This window comes from Corvus moneduloides, chromosome 24 (assembly GCF_009650955.1).
Source record: "Corvus moneduloides isolate bCorMon1 chromosome 24, bCorMon1.pri, whole genome shotgun sequence".
NCBI classification, from domain to species: Eukaryota; Metazoa; Chordata; class Aves; order Passeriformes; family Corvidae; genus Corvus; species Corvus moneduloides.
This window is the reverse complement of record NC_045499.1, coordinates 1,052,538-1,070,797: the sequence shown is the minus strand read 5'-3', so window position 1 is coordinate 1,070,797 and position 18,260 is coordinate 1,052,538. Positions and strand designations below refer to the sequence as shown.

Below are 18,260 nucleotides of genomic sequence, written 5' to 3'. Positions count from 1 at the left end.
GAACGGAGGTGTGAGGGGAGAAGGGGCTGAGAAGGAGTGGGACTATCACGCGGCTCAGCCCCAGGACGGAGCAGCATTGCCCCGCGCGGGGAGCCAGGCGAGAGCTGCCCGGGCCATGTCCGCCGAAGGCCGCCGGCTACGGCGATGCCGCCCGAGCGCTCCCGCGGCGGATGCGAGCGCCCGCGCCGCCGCCACCGCATCCCCTCAGCTCTGCGGGACGAGGGCCCGCCCTCAGCGCCCGGCCGGGCTGTCTGCGTTCCGATTGGCCAGCGGCGCTGTCTGTCACTGAGCGTCACGCCCCGTAGCCAATGGGCGCGCGGAGACGGCCGGGGCGGGGCCTGCAGGGCGGGGCCGCGCTCGGGCCGGAGCGAGGGGTAGGTAAGGGGTAGATACGGGGTAGGTACGGCCGGGGGGCCTGAGGGGGGCCGGGCCCTGCTCCTGCTCCTGCTCCTGCTCCTGCTCCTGCTCCTGCTCCTGCTCCTGCTCCTGCTCCTGCTCCGCTCCCCGCACCCGGGGCGGGGCTGTGCGGGAGCCGGGGCTCGGGGGGCGGCGGCGGCCTGCACTGCCGGAGGCATCCCGGGAGGCCGGGCGGGAGCGGGAGGTGGAAGCCCCTGGAGGGATGAGGGAGCATCCAGACCTCCAGCGGGAATCGAGGGGTCCGGCCCTGCCCTGGGCCCGGGTCGGTGTCGGGGGTGGTTCGAGCACAGATCCGCGATGGGAAACGGGCCGAAGTGTTAGAAGGGCTCCAGGTGATGTTCACAGAATCATCCTAGAATGGTTTGGGTGGGAAGGGACCATAAAGCTCATCCAGTCCCAAACCCTGCCACGGGCAGGGACACCTTCCACGAGACCAGGCTGCTCCAAGCCCCGTGCAGCCTGGCCTTGGACACTTCCAGGGATGGGCAGGTTAAAGATGTGATTATTGGGCGCTCTCAGGGAGAAGGAGCACGGTGGGTGCAGCTGTGCTCTGGGCAGCCTTTTTTGTGGGGCTTCATCCTGAGAGCTGCCACACTCACTCACAGCACCCGAGAACTTCACCTTAGCCACATACCCTCCACTGGGCTTACTGCGCTGACGGATTTTGGTCCAGATGCAGCTGCTGTTGGCCACATGGCTGGTGCGGGCTGGGTCTGGAAAAAATAGCTCTAAGGCATGTGTGCACATGTCCCTTTGCTGTCAAACTTGGAGATAAATATGCCGTAATTATCCTTTGTGTGGCTGAGGGTGTTCTGCAGTTCATGGTGCATGAACTCTGCCCAGGTTCCAAGTTTTTGTTTATGGTATAATAGATCATGTGTTTTCCCCTACTATTATTAAAAGTGACATTCATGAGTTGTTCAGATATTTTGAACTTGACTGAGAGGCTAAAACTGAATTCCAGGTACATACCCTATTGTTGTGATAAAAATTCAAACGAAAGTCCAGACCCACTTAATATGGGGAACGTGCATTGGGCAGCTCAGATCAGTCCTGTTCCCCAAATCTGTGATGAAGATCTGAGCCCCTGATGTCCAGGGGAATCTTCCTGGAAAGGACCATTGTTTGCGGAGATTTTTGAAACTGTGGTGCAAAACCTTAATAAGTCCTGGTACAAGGTGATAGGACTGGGACGCATTTTGAAGGTCTGGCAGTTTGTTAGAAGTCGCTGGTGTTTTATTTAGATAAAGAAGAAAGGAACTTGGTGTTTGTAATCCATTATGTGAACTTAAGGTGCTGACATAAGATAAAGCAAAGGGTGATGGAATATTGCAGTGATTTAAATCCCAATGGAATCAGGTCAGGTGGTGGAGTACAAGTACCTGGAGGGAGCTGTGGGATTACCTGGGAGCTGATTAATGAAGGTGTAAATTCCTTTCCCCTTCCTCTGCTGAAGCAGCTCTTCTGTGCTGTCCCAAGGTCCCCAACACCTGCTCCACCTTTTTTCTCCGAGGGTGAACACCAGCCTGGCCAAGGCCAACTTGCCTTTTGTGGCACAGGGAATAAATTCATGTCCTAACGGATTTGTGGAAGCACGCGTCTCTGGAACAACTTTATCCACACACATGGGGGTTGGAAGGAGATGAGCTTTAGGGTCCTTTCCAGCCCAAACCATTCTTTGATATGTAGCAAAAGGCATTAATGAATTCACCAAGCTACCAGCTTGCAGTAATTTTAAAATCAGGATTTACTGAACAGGTATCTTGGGATAAAGGAGGTTTAGGAATTGGTTTGAAATACTTAGGAATATTCCATGCCTTTCCCATAGCTCGTGACAGGAAAATACATCATTCCCTTCAGCAGCAAGACTTCAAGTGTCAGAAGATGAATGATTTACCATTCATGACCCTGCAGCAGGAAGGCCCCAGTGTACTGCTTTAGGTCACTCTTGCTCCATGCTTTTCCTGGTTCTGTGTCTTTTACTGAGCAAAACTGTCAGCACCAAAATATCTGTGTCTGGGCTCTGGGGTAGTAAGAGAGGAACAGGAGGTTTTGTGCAAGTCCAGTTGTAGGGAAATCAGCAATATTTTTGCAGGATTGGGGTAGTTTGCACGTGTGGTTATACATGGTGGAAGCTCTTCTGACAGGAGTGTTCTTGGGATCTGTGTTAAATGTTTCCAAGAGTTTCTGGCTGTCATCAGCCATGATTCAGGAACAAATTTCTTCCTGGGCAAAACAGAGGCAAGTGGGCCAAAATAAATCTCTGACTACCTCGTTGTGGCTGCTTTCAGCTGAGATGCTCTATCCTAGATGTGAGTTTTGTTCTCTCAGGCTCCCAGGATGTTTGCCCAGAGCTCCCGGAACTCTGCGAGCCCCGTGCTGCTGCTGGTGCTGCTGGGCTGTGTCCTGTGTCCCCCAGCACAGGCCAGCAAGGTGGGTGACACCGAGCCCTGCGTGGAGCACAGCAGAGGTGGGGTGTGAGGGGACAGAGCTGTGTCCCCTCCTTCACATAGCTCCTGTGCCCTGCAGAGCTCCGAGGATATTCGCTGCAAGTGCATCTGCCCCCCGTACCGCAACATCAGCGGGCACATCTACAACAAGAATGTGTCCCAGAAGGACTGGTGAGTGACTGGGAGCAGCCTCGGGGGTCGGTCCATGACAGCCAAGCTCTGGAGTTCCCAGCTGGTGCTGGGAAAGGGATTCCCTGCTTGTATGTTTGCAGAGGGAGCTGCTTTGGTGTGTGATGTTCAGCCCAGGCCAGGGGCATGTGTTACACAGAAATTGAGGAATCTGGGATGATATGTTGACCCACTGCTCTTGGCAGATGTAGGGTGTGCCCTCCAATCCCTTCCACCTGGACTGGATCCCTGCAAAAGGTGCTGGGACAGTCTACCCCAGGGACTTTGGGCCAGCTAGGCTGTGAGGGGAGCTCTTAACACCAGATCAGTGTTATCAGCCTGACAGGAAAGCTGGGACACAGACAAAGTCACCCCAGTGTCCTTGCACAGAGCGCTGGTTTCACCTCGTGCTGCTGCTGATTGTGGTTTGTTTGTGCTGCAGCAACTGCCTGCACGTGGTGGAGCCCATGCCAGTGCCTGGGAATGATGTGGAGGCCTATTGCCTGCTCTGCGAGTGCAAGTACGAGGAGCGCAGCACCACCACCATCAAGGTACCTGAGCTCAGTCCCCTGCTGTGCCACACCAGCCCAGGGGAACTGCAGTCACTGCCTGTGCCCTGCTCCCTGCCATGCCACAGCAGCCCAGGCACTGCCACACTGGTAGGTTCCTGGAGAAGAGCCCAGAAAGAGAAAACTGTCACAGCAAGTACATGGTGGCAGTGCCAGGGGCTCACTCTACAACTCTCTGAAAGGAGGCTGTAGCCAGGTGGGGGTTGGCCTCTTCTCCCAGGCAGCCAGTGATAGGACAAGAGGACATGGTCTTAAGCTGCACATGGGGAGGTTTAGGTTGGACATTAGGAAGAATTTCTTCACAAAAAGGGTGTTGGACGCTGGAAGGGGCTGCCCAGGGAGGTGGTGGAGTCCCTGGAGGTGTTTAAGGAACAACTGGGTGTGGCACTGAGTGCTCTGAGTGGGGTGTCAAGGTGGGGATTGGTCACACTTCTCCAACCTCAGTGATTCAGGGATTCTGTGACTTCTATGATTTCTGTGTCTGAACCAGGGGCACTCCTGGCAGTGAGGAGCAGTGTGGGAGCCCACTCCTCTTGCTGGGGACGTGTGACAGTGCCAAGCATCTCTGACCAGGGCCCCATATGTGCAGAACACACCCTCAGTTGGCACAGTGAGAGCATCAGCACAGTTTGTGCAGTGATGGCACAACCTCGGCCTCCTGGCAAGAGCAAGAGACTCTTGTGAGCAAAATGAGAACAAGAGATCACACATCAGAGGCAGCTGAAAAGGACCTTCCTGACCTCTGTGGTGCTTCTTATGTACGCTGCTGATCCTTTCCCCCTGTGCTGTCCTCAACTGCAGGTGATCATCATCATCTACCTGTCAGTGGTGGGGGCCCTGCTGCTGTACATGGCGTTCCTGGTGCTCGTGGACCCCCTGATCCGCAAGCCAGACCCCTACACCCAGCCCCTGCACAATGAGGAGGACAGCGAGGTGAGGGGGCAGGGGGTGCAGACAGGGGGGTAGGAGAATGGGGGACAGGAAAAGAGTGACCTCCTGCTTGTGTCCTCTGATCCAGTGAGGGACCAGCACTACTGCTTTGGGGGCACTTATACAGGTGAACATTTAGACTCAGATCTCTGCAGGTCATGCAGAAGCACAAGGAATATTTGAAGTTCTGTGTAACGAGCCCAAGGCAAGCCCTGCCCTCAGAGGCTGAGGGGGCTTTGTACCAACTGGCCTGAATTTGGTTTGTCCATCTAGAGGGAACCAAAAGTCAAACAGATCCTGTTTGTGCAGTGTTCCAGGTGGAGTTTTGTGGTGCTGAGCTTCCAAGGAAGGATGAGCTTCAGTGTTGGCCAAAACATCTTCTAGACACTTAAAACACCAGTCTCTGAGGTGCTCTTTGATCCTGCTCTGGGGCTGGGCCCTGAGTTGTATCCAGGCTGTTGTTCCTTGTGCTTCTCCCAGACTGCAATTCCATTCAGACCCCATCTTTTTGTGGGACACTGGCAAACAAATCATGGGCAAATGATTGGGACCCAGCAGCGAAGAGCGAGCCCCTCTCTTCCTCTTTCTCTCTTTGTCACACACCAGTTTTTGGGGAGGACATATTTCTTGCTGCATAAAATTCATGCACTTGCAGCACTGGGTTGGACTGTCCTGTTTGTACTTTGTTGTGAGTATAAACTATTTGGCTCAATTCTTTCATACTCTGATGTAAGTGAGGAGCAGCTGCTCCAGTCTTCACAGTCCAATCCATTGCCTCCCTCTGCTGAAAAAGGAGGTCCTGCCAGAGGAGATGAATTGTATCCCTAAGTCGTGGGTTTGCACCCTGCTCTGCAGCAATAATGCAGATCCAGATCCAGGTGCACATGGTAAATGCCTGGTGTTAGGTGAGGTTTATCTCACTCCAGTGTGCTGGACTGTAAATCCTCTGGGATAGGCCTTGCTCCTGTGCCATGATGGATCTCCACCCATCGTCAGCCTGGTTTTAGCAGGGGGATGTGGTTCACTTCAGCACTGTGGCTCCTTGCAGACTCCAGGAGTGGATTTCCAGCAGAGCTCTACACTTAGTGCAGTTCCTCTCCTGGGGACTTTTATATGGAGTCATGGGTGATCCCCAAGAGCAAGGACTTGGGGGCTGGTGTTGAGGAGCTCTGAAAAGGAGGTTCTTCATCAGAACAACTCAAACCTTTAATTGCTCTTTCAGGTGCAGTTTCTCCCCAAGTCAGCTGCCTCCCTCTGTGCTGGGGCTGGGCACGGCCTGGTCTCCAGCCCCATTCCTTTCCTTGCAGGACACTCGCTCCCTGGCCGCAGTGCCCACCCCGGCTGGCGCCAGGGCCAACACGGTGCTGGAGCGGGTGGAGGGGGCGCAGCAGCGCTGGAAGCGGCAGGTGCAGGAGCAGAGGAAGACGGTGTTCGACCGGCACAAGATGCTGAGCTAGGCCCTGCGGGGCTCTGCCGCATCGGGACACCCTGGTGTTGGAACGGAACCTCCAGCCCTCCCTGATTCACCATCTCCAGAGGGAGCCCCGAAGGCTTCTCTGGTCCCGTCCCCTGCCCTTCCCCTGCCCGGCCGTGCTGGCCCCTGGGCTATTGGCTGCCGTGTGGAGCTCGGCTGGACACGGGGCTCTGTCAGCCCACCCCCAGCAGGGACAGGGGCTGGGAACAGAGGGCTGGGAGCTGGCTGAGTCTTCCTGGGATAAAAATAGTGGGAGAATTTTGATGTGGGATAAATTATGTGATGTTTCTTCAGGATGCAGCAGCCACCCACTCCTCCTCCAGTATGCACTGATGCTCCCTGGGCATTGTGGTGCTGAGCTACATGTGCAGCACAGGAACAAAGGGGAGGGGGTTTCTGCCAGTGGGCACTGCTGCTTCCACTTATTCTGATGTAAATGGAGAGATTTCCATACCTCTGGAGTCTGTCCAGATTTACACCAGTGTAACTGAGACTCCCGCTTGTTTCTGGGCAGGTGACTATCACAAAACCTGTTAGTACCTACACCAGTAAGAGTCCAACAGGTAAAAGGCTGATTTATGTTTCTATCTTTTTGTGCTTTACCAGTGGATAAAAACCTGCTGGTGTGAAACCTTTCCATTTGTACCCACACTGGTGACCCTTGGTGCTCTCCCAGGGTGGGCAGCAGCATTTGTGTCCAAGAGAACTGGGGCAAAGGCTCTCCTGGAGCACTGGAAACACCTGTCAGGGCCCTGGGAAGGGGACAGTTGTGCCACTCAGAACACTCCAAGAGCTCTGACCGGATTTGGGCTGTGTGGTGGAAGCTGGAGTGGTTCTGCCATGTGTACATTGATCCCACTGAGAACATTTGGAATGTTGGGGAGGTACCTCCATATAAAATGCAAACAAATATCTACTACCTGGATGGCTTTTTTTCAGGGGAAAAATCCCATCATGCCAGGTCTGGGGCTCTCCATCTGCCTGCCAGTGCCCAGCAGGTGAGCTGACGCCACCTCAAGCCAGAGCTGTGGTTATGGCACTGCAGGAGTGTCCCTGGCACTGCTCCCTGCTGACAGCAACTGTCCTGCTCCAGGAGAGCCAGGCTGGGAACATGGGCAGACCAGAGTCCTGCTTGGCACAGGTTAGTGACTTAACTTCTCCGGGCTATCCCATCGGAAAGCCGAGCAGATTGGAATTCTTCTTTTGCAGGAAGCTGAGAAATGGTTGCTAAAAGCCTGACTGGGAGACATGCCAGTCACTGCCCTGTGTGCTGGGGCCAGCAGCTGCTAGTGGAGCACCCAGACCTCGAAGCTGACCCTGCCACACAAACCCAAACAGCAGCTTTTGGAATGTGTGTACCCCAATTACCCTTCAGCACCTCACTAGGCTAAAAAGGACCCAGAGCTTCACATTGTACCAGTCACATTTTCCTTGGCCCATCTTTGGTCCCTGGCGCTCAATTCTGGGCCTTTCTCCCCTTTGTAGAAGTCCCATCTTGCCTGTCCTTCCCTCTCTGTGTGAATCCCGCATGGACACGAGCTGTGGTCCCTGGGAACTGATTTTTTCCCTTCGAGGGCGGGAACAAGCAGCGCTGGTGGGAGGTGCTGCCGGGGCCGGGCCGATGGGTCCAGCTGGTGGCCGACGCCCCTCATCGGCACCGGGACATGGGCGGGCACCAGCGGGGGCTTCCTGCTGCCATGAAGCTGCTGAGCCTGCAGGGTGAGGGGTTTGGTGAGCAGCACACCCAGACCTGCCCCTGACCCCTCCAGGAACAGCTAGGAAATGGGATCAGAGAGGGGGGGAAAAAATACAGTTAGAAATCAAAGAGTTTTAGAAAAAGTTAAAAAACTTACAGAAGGTAAGGTGTGGATAGACTGCAAAAAATGCCACTGCCTGATTAATTACTTGGTTTGTTAATTAGCTGATCAGCTTCCTCCTGTACATCATCCTCCCCGGAGGAAAGGTTTTCTACTGCCCAGCCTGGAATTCCCAAGCCCCTTCCTTTCCTGTGCCCCCTCCCTGGCTCACTGGGGCATCCTCCAGCAGGCACATTCTGATGGGCCCTCCTCCCAGACCCATCCACAGCTCACAGCAGTGGTTCCCCATCCCTCCAGACATGGGGCAGTGGGAGTCAATAATTTAATTTCTTATCCAAAAAGGGAATGAGAAAAATAAAGGACCTCTTAGAAACAAATGCAGCTGCTTTGACATCCTGCCACACCCTGCTCAAGTGCCTGCTGTGGTCCAGATGTCGATGCTCTGGATGATGAGCCACTCACTCTGGTCCTGGGTCACCCGGATCCTCACACACTCCACGGGCCCGGGCAGGACCCTCTCCAGGCCCCGCTGCTCCAGCATCCCCTTCTCAAAGGAGCCCACGGGGATGTAGAAGGAGCAGTGCTGGCTGCGGTCCCGGCGCTGGCCCAGCTCCAGCAGCCCTGCACGCAGGAAATCGCCCGGGCGCTCCTTGGAGCCCGTGCGCACCCGGACACGGCTCACTCGGGCCGGCTGCTGGAACACGATGGAAAAGGTACTGCCAGCTGCTGGGTCTTTGCCCCAAAAGTACCCCTGTGCCGAGCTGTAGGCCTTGAGGGGCTCATAGTTCTCAAAGATAGACATGCTGGTATACAGGGATGCTGGCGGGTTGTCCGGGAGGTCCAAGGCATCGGCCTGGAAATCCTCGTCCTCCAGCCGGTTGACGGTGCCCTGGAAGGAGGAGTAGAGGCCCATGTGCTGGAAGAGGGATGGCTTGAAGCGAATCACGTCCTTCTGGGCGAGCAGTTGGCGAAAGTGAACCAGCAGCCAGTCACAGGGCATTTCCTGGTAGAAGAGGAGGAGGAAGTGAGCCAGGCGAGGAAGGTCACTGGAGCGGTAGAGCTTTCCGATGTAGCCCAGCTTGGAGAACTCGAGGGTGGCCCAGTTCGAGCTCTCCTGGGAAGCCAGTGCCCTGCGGATGGCCGTCAGGAAGGACCTGGCACTCCACACGTCGTCCTCGATCATCAAGTAGTAGGAGGAGAGGTTGGCAGCAAAGGCGAGCAGGAAGGCGTAGTCCACGTTCTGCTTGGAGCGGAACCTCACCCGCTCCTCCGCGTCATTGAAGTTCCTCTTGAGGCCTTCCAGGGTGGGGTAGAACTCAAGGGGAGCGTGAATGAGCAGGAGCCGGCCCAGGAGGATGTGGCGAGTGAACTTCTGGGCAATGGTGGTGGCAACGCGCACGTTCCAGCTGGGATCGGTGTCGGCCAGGTGCACCACCACCACCATCTCCTGCAGCTCCTCCTCCGTGGACTGGCTGAAGAGGGACTGGAGCGTGGCCAGGAGGTAGAAACCACGCGGCCTCTGCACGGATGCCAGTCCCACTGCCAGGAATCCTGAAAGGCAAGGGAAAGGCATGAACAGGCAGAGGGGTGACCTGGGATCACCATGGTGATGTTCTTCTCTGCAAGATGTAATGAGAGGGCTCCAAAAACCTCTTCCCATGGCCAGCCCACAGGGTCAGTGCTGTTTGTAACCCCATGTCTAAGGCTGGTGGGTCCTTCCTGAAGCTGAGGCCTCCAGCATCTCAGAAGGGGCCCAAAATTAGCCCAAATGGCAGCAAGAGGCAGGCTGAGGAAGCAGAGGCTCCTCTGAAGAAATATTCCAGAAAAACACCTTAAAAAAAGCCAAATGCAGGCAAGTAACAGTGCAGAGAGGGTCTATAGGGCAGGAATGGCTTATTGGTATGGCTGCACATCCTGGAAGCGTTCCCCACTCCACACCCCATGGAGATGCACCCACACGGGGATCAGGCACCTTCTGCCCTCCCCATGGCCCAGCAGTGGCTCCTTGGTTCAGCTTCTCTTGCTGCTGGTCTGGACAGCACCATCCATGTGCTGGTTTCAGCCTCATGTGCCTCACAGGGTTGCCCTGAGCTCCTTCCCATGGGGTTTGCATGGGAATTGCTTCTTGTGCACCTGTCCAAGAGCTTGGCCCACTTCTCCCACACGGTGGGGTTGTCCCAGTGGTCCAGCTCACCATCTCCACTGGAACCTCAACCCCAGGGAGATGGTATCCCAGCAACCCTCCCCACAGAGGTCTGCGAAGCCCAAAACACCTGTGGTCACCCCAGTCTCAAGGTGCAGAAATTTGGACCCTGCTTGGAGCATGTGGAGCTTCTCCAACTCCTTCATCCCAGAGCAAGCAGTGAAGGCTGTGGAGGTTTTGGAGGAGGTTGTGGGCAAGTCCCCATGCAAAAAGGCTGGACACAGCCCCTCCCTGCCCCAACATGAGAGGGCATGTCCATGCTGGGATGTGCAGCTGTGCACACCCAGATGTGCACACCCAGAGGGTCCAGGACCACTCACTTTTTCGGGGAGCTGGGGAGCCAGCGAGGAGCTGGTAGGAGACGTTGTGGAGTGCAGAGAGCTTGGCTGTGTCCCTGGGGATGCGCTGGGCTCCCTCCGGCTGCAGCAGCTGCAGGATCATGTCGGGGGCCAGGCCCCGGAGCTCCACCTGCATGGGAGCCACAGGAAGCCAGGTCACACCCCAGAGCACCATGCAGCAAGGGGTGATGACAACAGGGGCACCCAGAAGCAAATGGGAGTCCCTGTCCTGCCCTCCCAACTCCTGGATTCAGGGGGGTCCAGCTGCCCAGGGTACCCCCAGGGAGAGGAGAAGGCAGAGCTGGGGGTTGGGGGTGACATGGGGCAGGGAAGAGACCAGAGCTGAGGTCAGGGTCCATGTGGGGCAGGAAGGGATAGAGGATGCTCCAGTGGCCTCTCCAGTGGGACATCACTGGCTGGGGACTCACCTCCAGGGGATCCTGTTCCTGCCAGCTGCCCCCATGGAGGAGGAGGAGGAGGAGGAGGAAGGAGGCAGCGAGCAGAGCCATGAGGGAGCGTTTCAGGGAGCATCGCATGGCCCCCGCTGGCTGAAGCCTGGGGAGAGGGGACATGTCAGGGCACTGCCTGGATGGGACATTGGGATAGCACCTGGATACACCCCTGGGACTGCCCCCCTGCCCCAAGCACGGGTGCACACCCAGGGGCAGCCATGGGGCATCAGGGGACACTTGTGCACTGTCCCGTTTGGGCAGGCAGGGGCAGGGAGACCCCAATCTGACCAGGACAAAATCAGCCAGGTACAAAATCCCCCCAAACCAGCCCCAGGACACCTTGGCTGCCCTGGGACACCCCAAGGAGCACCCCAGAGCCGGGGGCAAAAGAAATGCAGGTCACAGTGCCTCAGGAAAGGCTTTTGGGTTGTGGGAACATCCCAGGACCAGTTACCAACACCCCAGGACTGGGCACCAAGCCCTGGGAAACACTCAAGTCTCAAATGGGCTCAGGCTGCTCTTCCAGCACTGTGAGGTGCTCCCCACCTTCCTCCAGGCAGGCACCAGCTTGCCCTGTCCCAGCCCCATCGTCTGCTTGATAGGCAAGAAAGGCGTCCCTGAGGGGACAGTGTCATTTTCAAGGAAGTTGCAGTGCTCTTGAGATATTTTACCTTTACTAGCAGAGGTGTGGCAGGAGGCTAAAAGGCTCCTATGTTTGCCTGGGGTTTTTTCCATTATAAATATGACAGTGCTGCCCTGGAATAGGAGCAGCTGAGTCCAGGCGAGTGCCCAGCCCAACAGGGCAAACACCCTGGGCCCCATCCAAACTGCTCACAGTGCCTTGGCTTGGCTTGGTCAAAGCAGCTTTGAATGCAAACGTGGAGGAAAAACCCTCCTAAGCCTTCCCAAACGAAGGCTGGGCCTCCCAGGACTGCCCCATCCACCGCCGTGAAAGGGATGCTCTGAGCCCACCCACGGGCCCCAGACACAGATGGGAGCACAGCACCTCTAGGGCCGCTGCCCTGGAGCGTGTGCTGGGCTTATTTTAAGGAGAACCCTCCAGTTTTTGTGCCCAGGAGTCCTTTGGAGGGGTTGTCAGCTCCTCAAGAGGCTGGCGCCGAGCAGGTGCCCCCGATCCGCAGCCACTCCGTCTTTGGAGCGCTGACCCCGCCCAGGGACACGGCTCGTTCCTTGGAGGTAAACACTTGGAGCCAGAGAGCCGCGCTCCCAGGCGGAGCAGGACTGACCCCCGGCAGGGACAACAAGCTCCTGCAGCTGCTCAAAATCTCTGTCCAGGTCCCAGCAGAGAGTGGGGCCTCCCCACCCCTTACAGCTCTGGAGACGTGGGGACCTCACCACCTCAGGGGGGAGCAGCATTAGGGATCCGTCCGAGCCACGGGGACATCACACCCTGACGCCACCCTGGAGTTGGATTTCCAAGCCTGGACCTCCAGGATCTGTAGCCAGGGCCACAGGGTGAGCTGGGAAGGGCGAGGCTTGGCCACATACCAGGCTGGGCATTTGGCCACTCTGGGTGGCCAAAGGTTTTTCTGGCTGCTGGGGAATGTCTGGCTGCCAGCGGCCCACCCTGCATGGAAAACAAGATGCTGCTCAGCACCCGCAGCTCTCACCAGGCAGCAGCTTCACCCAAGGAGCAGGGAGCCCATGGGGAACAGGGATCACAGGCACAGAACAGAAGGAAGCGCAGCCCCATAATAAGCCCCCTAACTGGCCTCTGGATTTCTGCCTCTGTGGAGGAACAAAGCAACCCCAGGTAAGTGGGCACAACCAGGGGTGCAGCGAGCTCCTGCTCCAGCTGAAGGTGCCTCCGCAGAGTATCCCTGTCCCTACACTCTGCTCCAGCACCTCATGCACCTTCCCCACAGCTCAGCACCCCACTGCAGATGTCCCCAAAAACCACCCCGCTGTGGGGACATTGGCCAGGAGGAGCTGAGAGCCACTTGCTTGGAGCCAGACTCCTCCCCAGCCTCAGTCCAGGGCAGAAGGAAGGAACAATCCATTCCCAGCCTCAGTCCCACGAGGCTCCGAGGAAGCTCCCAGCGTGCAGGCAGCTCCAGCTGCTTCCGCCGGCACTGGGGAGAGCAGGGCTGGTTGCACAAGAAGGGGGGAACAGCCAGGGCTCCTTCCCACTGCCAGGAGTGCTCTTCCACGCTGGGGGAAACTGAGGCACGGACAAAGGCTGTGTCACCCAGCGGGGTAAACACCAGCTCTCCTGCGGCACAGCTCAGGGCCCCGCCCTGGGGGTCCCCGGGATGGAGAGGGGTGGGGTGGAACCCAGCACCAGAAATGGGTGGGGAACACTGGAAATTGTGGCAGCACAACGTCCCCCATGGGCAAATTGTGGCCATTCGGGGCTGTGTGGGATGAGGGCTCCTGGGCCCCCTGGGAGCCAGCCCAGGGTCTGGCCCCACCGTCCATGGGTGTCTCTGCTCCAGGGGCTGTCCCACGGGGACGAAGGAGGGGAAATGCCCTGTTCCAGCAGCGCAGGGCTCCGGGAGCCAAAGCTTTCGGTCAGCCCAGGTGTCCCACAGCACAGGGGGGTCCCTGCAAGGAGCTTGGCAAGGGGACACTTACACCGATCCTGTCCCCACCCCTGACAGCCGGGGGACCCCCAGCCCAGCCCCCTGCCCTCACCCCCGGCTCCCCAGGCACCCCTCCCCGCGGCAGCAGGAGATGGCTCCTGGCCAGCCCCGCTCTGCACGCGCCCGCCGAGGGCAGAGACTCACGGGTGGGCGGCAGCCTCGCCTCTCCGGGGTGCTCGGCCCTGGCAACTTCCCCGGGCTGGCCGGATTCTGGATTCTCGCTCGACAAAGCCCCACCCCGAGTCCTTGCCTGCCTCCCGCAGAGGAGGAGCGTCCACCGGCGACCTTCTGCCCCAGGAGCCTCGGGGAACCGGCCAGGCCGGCGGGAACCCCCGTGGGACGGGCCACGGGCCCCCAGCCCACCGCGGGAACTGCGGCAGCCTCACGGACGGGCATCCCAGGACGGCACCGGCTGTGTGCCACCCAGCCCATCCCCGCTGGCAGCTCCAGTCCCCCGGGCAGCACCAACCCCCACTGGGGGCTCTTGCCAAGCCCCAGCATCCCAGACTCTGGCACGAACCTGCCCCTTCACCGAGCCAGGAGCTGGTGACATGGAGCTGGCACAGCTTTTTTGCCCATTTATTTTCCAGCTCTTGTGCTGAGGTGGCAAAAGCCTCTGGGGCTGCAGAGCCAGAATGGCACCCCTGGCACCCCAGGCCAGGGCAGAACCTGGATCCCACCCAGGATGTACCCCCAGGACACCACGGCTTCCCCACACACTCCAGCTCCTCACTGGAGCATTGGGCATCGCAGCTGGGCTGGGAATGAAGCCCCTTCTAATCCCAGTGAACCAATGTGGGCCACATGGGGCCCTTCCATGGCCTGGTTTGTTCCCAGCTCCTCCGCCCTCCAAGCCTTTTCTCCCACTGCTTCCCTCCTTCAGGCCCAGAGTAGGAACATGGCTCTGGAGCACCTACGAGCCACCAATGGCATCGCTTGTCCCCAGCTCCCAACCAGACCAGCTCCTTCCCACATGGCAACTCACCCACAGCATCCCAATGGAGAGGAAGCCCCTTCCCTTCCCCTCCATTCCACCCAATTTATTCACACAGAAGCGTGGATCCCACTTCCCTTCTCTCCTTGCTAGCCTGGACCTCTCCTACCTCCAGGAAGGCCTCACATCTCTTGCCAGGCTCTGTCTTCTACAAATCCCCTGTGACGACCTCCAGCCCCGGCTGCTCCCCTTGGGAGCACATGGAGCCTGGGACACCTCTGTGAGAGAGAGATAAGACAGGGCAGGAAGCAGGTGATGGTGCTGGGCAGGAGGAAGAGACGTCCCCAGGCTCCCGGATCTGCTAGCTTTCGTTTTTCCTACACTGTTTGGTTTCAAATCCTTACATTCCTATGGTGGGATGGCAGTGGCTCTGTCCCACTGGGGTCCCAGGGGCTCAGTGGGGACACCCCACCTGCACTGGAGCAGAGACAGTCTGGAATTCCTACCTGGGCAGGGGCTGGAGGACACCAGGAGGGCCAAGGGAGCCGGGTGCAGTCCAGCAGAGCTTTGCAGCTCAATGGCCCAGGGTGGGAAGGACCGTGGGGCTCAGCGGCAGCAACAGGAGGGGGAGGGCTTTTCTCACCACAGCTGCCCCTGACCTGCACAGGAAGGAAACCTGGTCCTTCCTGCCCCCACAGAAAGGAAGAGGGGGAGGGCTGTGACACCCAGCACGGCCCTGGGTCCCCAACGCTCAGGGTGCAACAGCCCTGCCATAGGAACAGCCAGCACTGCCCAGGGGAGCAGCAGAGCCACCAAATCCCCCATTGGTCCCCACAGGCTGCTTCAGGGTGCAGTGCTAGGGCAGGATTTGATCCTCTCCAGGCACATCCATGAGCCTGCCTGGAGCAGGAAAGGAATCCACAGCCAGGACACAGCTCCTGGTGCCCAGGCAAACATCCTGGGTCCTCTTGCTCTCAAAGCAGGTGCCACAAGCCCAGCCCGACCCAGTTCATCCAGCCATCCCCTCGTGCTATGGAGCAAGTCCCAAATGGTGTTTGGGGTGCTGGAAAAAGGTCCTTCCACCTGCGCCCTGTGAGGGCCACGGCAGAGTCCCAGTGCCCAGGAACCAACCAGGGCCTGGCAGCCGTAGCTGCTCTCAAACCTCCCTCTGGCTCCAAACCCAAACACACTCTGCTCACCGAAGTATTTGACCATGGGAAACAGGGAGGTGGCTGAAATGAGGCTAAAAGGCACATTTTTGCTTGCTTTTGGAATAAGCTGAAGAAGAAAGAGAAGCCCCAAGTGCAAAGGCTGCTCTGAGAGTGGCCCGTGGCTGCACAGGCACACCCAGCTCAGGGGGCCGGGGAGGACCAGTTCCCCCAGTTGAGGCCAGAGCAGAGGACTGGAGTGGGACAGGCACAAGGGCCACAGCAGGGCCCAGCCCCCTTCCCCAAGCCTCACCTTACCCAGGTCAGCTCCTGTTGGACACCGGATTCCTGACAAGGACAGGAGGAGGGTGAGGGTGGTGGCCAAGCCTTCCTGTCTCCCCTAGGAAACCAGAGAGCCAGGCAGGATCTGTTTACAGCCCTTCCATTATTCAGGAGCAGGACAAAGCAGAGGTAGAATGGGGCCTCACACAGCAGGGAGAGCACAGGGAGAGCCACCGTGATGCTGATCTGGGGCTCCGTTCCCACCCTCTGAGCCGTGTCCTACAGAAACGGGTGACACCAAACCACGGCCACTCCTGCTGGTGCACTCACTACATCCCACCCTGGAGGACACCAAAGAGGACTTTTTTAGCAATCAGGCTTCAAGAGAGGCTGGGCTTGGGGGCCAAGGTGGAAATCCCCTGCTCGGGGCTGAGCTCTGGTGTCACCCTCCCTCAGCAAACCTCAGCACAGGGTTCAGGGTCTGGTGCTCTGGGTAAGGACCAAGGGGAACACCTGCAGCTGCAGCTCTACACAGAGGCAGAGTCCCCCCTCCACAGCATCTCTGCCACTCCCCAGCCTCCCCACATGGATCAAAACAGGTCCCCAATCCCTGCCAGCACTGCTGATCCCAGCTCTAGCACTGGGATCACCGGGAGCTTTGTAAAGGAAAAGACTGAGAATTGTACATTTTATACATTTCAGCCTAGAAAAGGCCTGGCCTGGGAGGGGCACCTCTGGCTTAGGGGCATCTGGCTGTATCTAAATATCCATATTTGAATCCAGCAAGTCTGTTGGTAGCAGGAAACATCCCATCCATGTGCTTCCTGCTGCCACAGCCTGTGCCGCCCCTCCGCCCACTCCAGCTGCACCACCCGGGATCAGTCAGGGAATTCTGGGAGCTGCCAAGCACCTCTGCCCCCTGGAATTGCCATATGCCTGATCAGAAGGTATTCCTGCTTTGCCAGATGGCAGGAACACACAACGCTAGGAGCTGTCCTGTAGCTCTGCACAGGAGCCAGAGCAGGGCCCAGGCTGCCGTTCCCAGCCAGAGCAGCTCCCCGCAGGTAAGGGCACAGCCTCACACAGACACCAGCCTGCTCCATGCTCCTGCCATCAGCCTGCACCAGGAACCAAACCCCTCTGCTCCCACCCTCCAGACCCTGCATAAGCAGCAATCGCCAGGCACATAGCCCTGGCATCATCCTGCAAGAGGGAGCTTTCAGGGAGTGTAGCAGGAAACAGCCCGAAGTTCAGTCGGAACCAGGCTCTGAGAAAGCAGCCACCTCTCTCTGAGAAAACAGGAAACTGCAGCCTGACCATGCTTCACTGCCTGACCTTCACCACCTGTCCCCGAGTTCAGTGGTGTTTAACCCCACAGCAGAAGGAAGATTGTTGTCCCCCACTGCCCTGAAGCAGCTTCCTTCGGGATGGAGCCCCTGCAGCCCTCACACACAGCTCCAGGCCCAACCCTGCCTCTCCTGCACCACAACCACAACACAGCCCAGGCTCTGCTGTCATGGCAGTCCCAGGATCACAGGGACAGCACATTTTTCTTGCTCTGTATCTCTACTAAACCAATTTAACTTCAAAACTTACCTGCTGGCATCAACAGAAGTTCAGCAGTGGTGGAAGAGCGTCACTGAACATTCCACACGGACAAGTGCTGTTCCTCCTGCTTGGGACCAGATGTGATGTGCAGTAGGACTGAGGAGCTGGTATCTGATAGGCAACAAAGCTCAGTCCAGGGTCTGTATCTGCACAGCTGCTGCCCTGCCATGCAGCACCTCCTCTGCACCTCCCCAGGGAGCCACGTGTTCCATTAAACCTCCAGCCAGGTTCATTCCGGTCAGACCACACTCCTGACAGGCCCAGCCCCTGCACCCCTCACTTCTCAGTCAGCCCAGAGCCACAGGAAGTTTCAGGGTTGCTTCTTCCTCACAGAAATCAATTTGTTTAGTCAAAAGTGAGATCTGTGGTTGCTTGGGGGGTTTCAACAGGAAAGATTTCCACACTGCTCTTAGAAAAGACAGAGTTGAGTCCTTCATCGCTGCTTCAGTTATTTTAGTTTATCCCCTCCAGCTCCTCTCCCTCCCTATGTTCTCTGAAAAGCACCTTCTGGTTTTAGAAGTTTAGATCTCCTTTTCAAAGGCAAACACCAGCGTGAGAACTTGAGTACCTTTACATTCAAGTGAGACTTTTGCCTTACAACTCTTTGAAGTAATTCCTTTGCTTGATCATTTATGCCTTTTTCTTTCCTTAAACTCGGATCTGCTGGGCTGGGAATTAAGATTATTGTTGATTGCTGCTGTCTTGCTCACTGCTTCTCAGACACTGAAATATCACACCGTGCATGAACACAATCCTGCCGCAGTAAAACAAACACGGATTTTGTTTGTAAATTGTTCCTGGAAAGCAAAAAGGAAAGTTCTTGGAAAGCAAAACCTCCTGCTTCTTACCCAACAAGAGAACACAGGA

At 57.4% G+C, this 18,260-nt stretch overlaps 2 protein-coding genes across 10 annotated transcripts; one reads left to right on the top strand and one right to left on the bottom strand.

Annotated features, from left to right (window-relative positions):
- Positions 1–326: 326 nt before the first annotated feature.
- Positions 327–6,925, top strand: TMEM9 (transmembrane protein 9). Of its 3 annotated transcripts, none has more exons than XM_032133003.1 (6): positions 327–378; positions 2,749–2,850; positions 2,947–3,038; positions 3,478–3,586; positions 4,406–4,537; positions 5,842–6,925. In XM_032133003.1, the coding sequence occupies exons 2-6, from the start codon at positions 2,758–2,760 to the stop codon at positions 5,989–5,991; spliced, it is 576 nt and encodes a 191-aa protein (XP_031988894.1). In that variant the 5' UTR covers positions 327–378; positions 2,749–2,757; the 3' UTR covers positions 5,992–6,925. The 3 variants fall into 3 exon arrangements, with proteins under 3 accessions (XP_031988894.1, XP_031988895.1, XP_031988896.1); XM_032133004.1 differs by having other exon boundaries at positions 341–378; positions 2,709–2,850; XM_032133005.1 differs by lacking the exon at positions 327–378 and adding an exon at positions 956–2,358.
- A 1,200-nt stretch (positions 6,926–8,125) lies between these two features.
- LOC116455315 (alpha-1,6-mannosyl-glycoprotein 4-beta-N-acetylglucosaminyltransferase-like) lies at positions 8,126–18,233 on the bottom strand. 7 transcript variants are annotated; one of them, XM_032132995.1, is made up of 5 exons: positions 17,382–18,233; positions 14,862–15,903; positions 10,795–10,921; positions 10,349–10,496; positions 8,126–9,376 (listed from the first exon to the last, which is right to left on the bottom strand). In XM_032132995.1, the coding sequence occupies exons 3-5, from the start codon at positions 10,900–10,902 to the stop codon at positions 8,235–8,237; spliced, it is 1,398 nt and encodes a 465-aa protein (XP_031988886.1). In that variant the 5' UTR covers positions 10,903–10,921; positions 14,862–15,903; positions 17,382–18,233; the 3' UTR covers positions 8,126–8,234. The 7 variants fall into 7 exon arrangements, with proteins under 7 accessions (XP_031988886.1, XP_031988884.1, XP_031988889.1 ...); XM_032132993.1 differs by lacking the exon at positions 14,862–15,903 and adding an exon at positions 14,525–14,633; XM_032132998.1 differs by lacking the exon at positions 17,382–18,233 and adding an exon at positions 14,525–14,633 and having other exon boundaries at positions 14,862–14,960.
- Between the last annotated feature and the right edge of the window lie 27 nt (positions 18,234–18,260).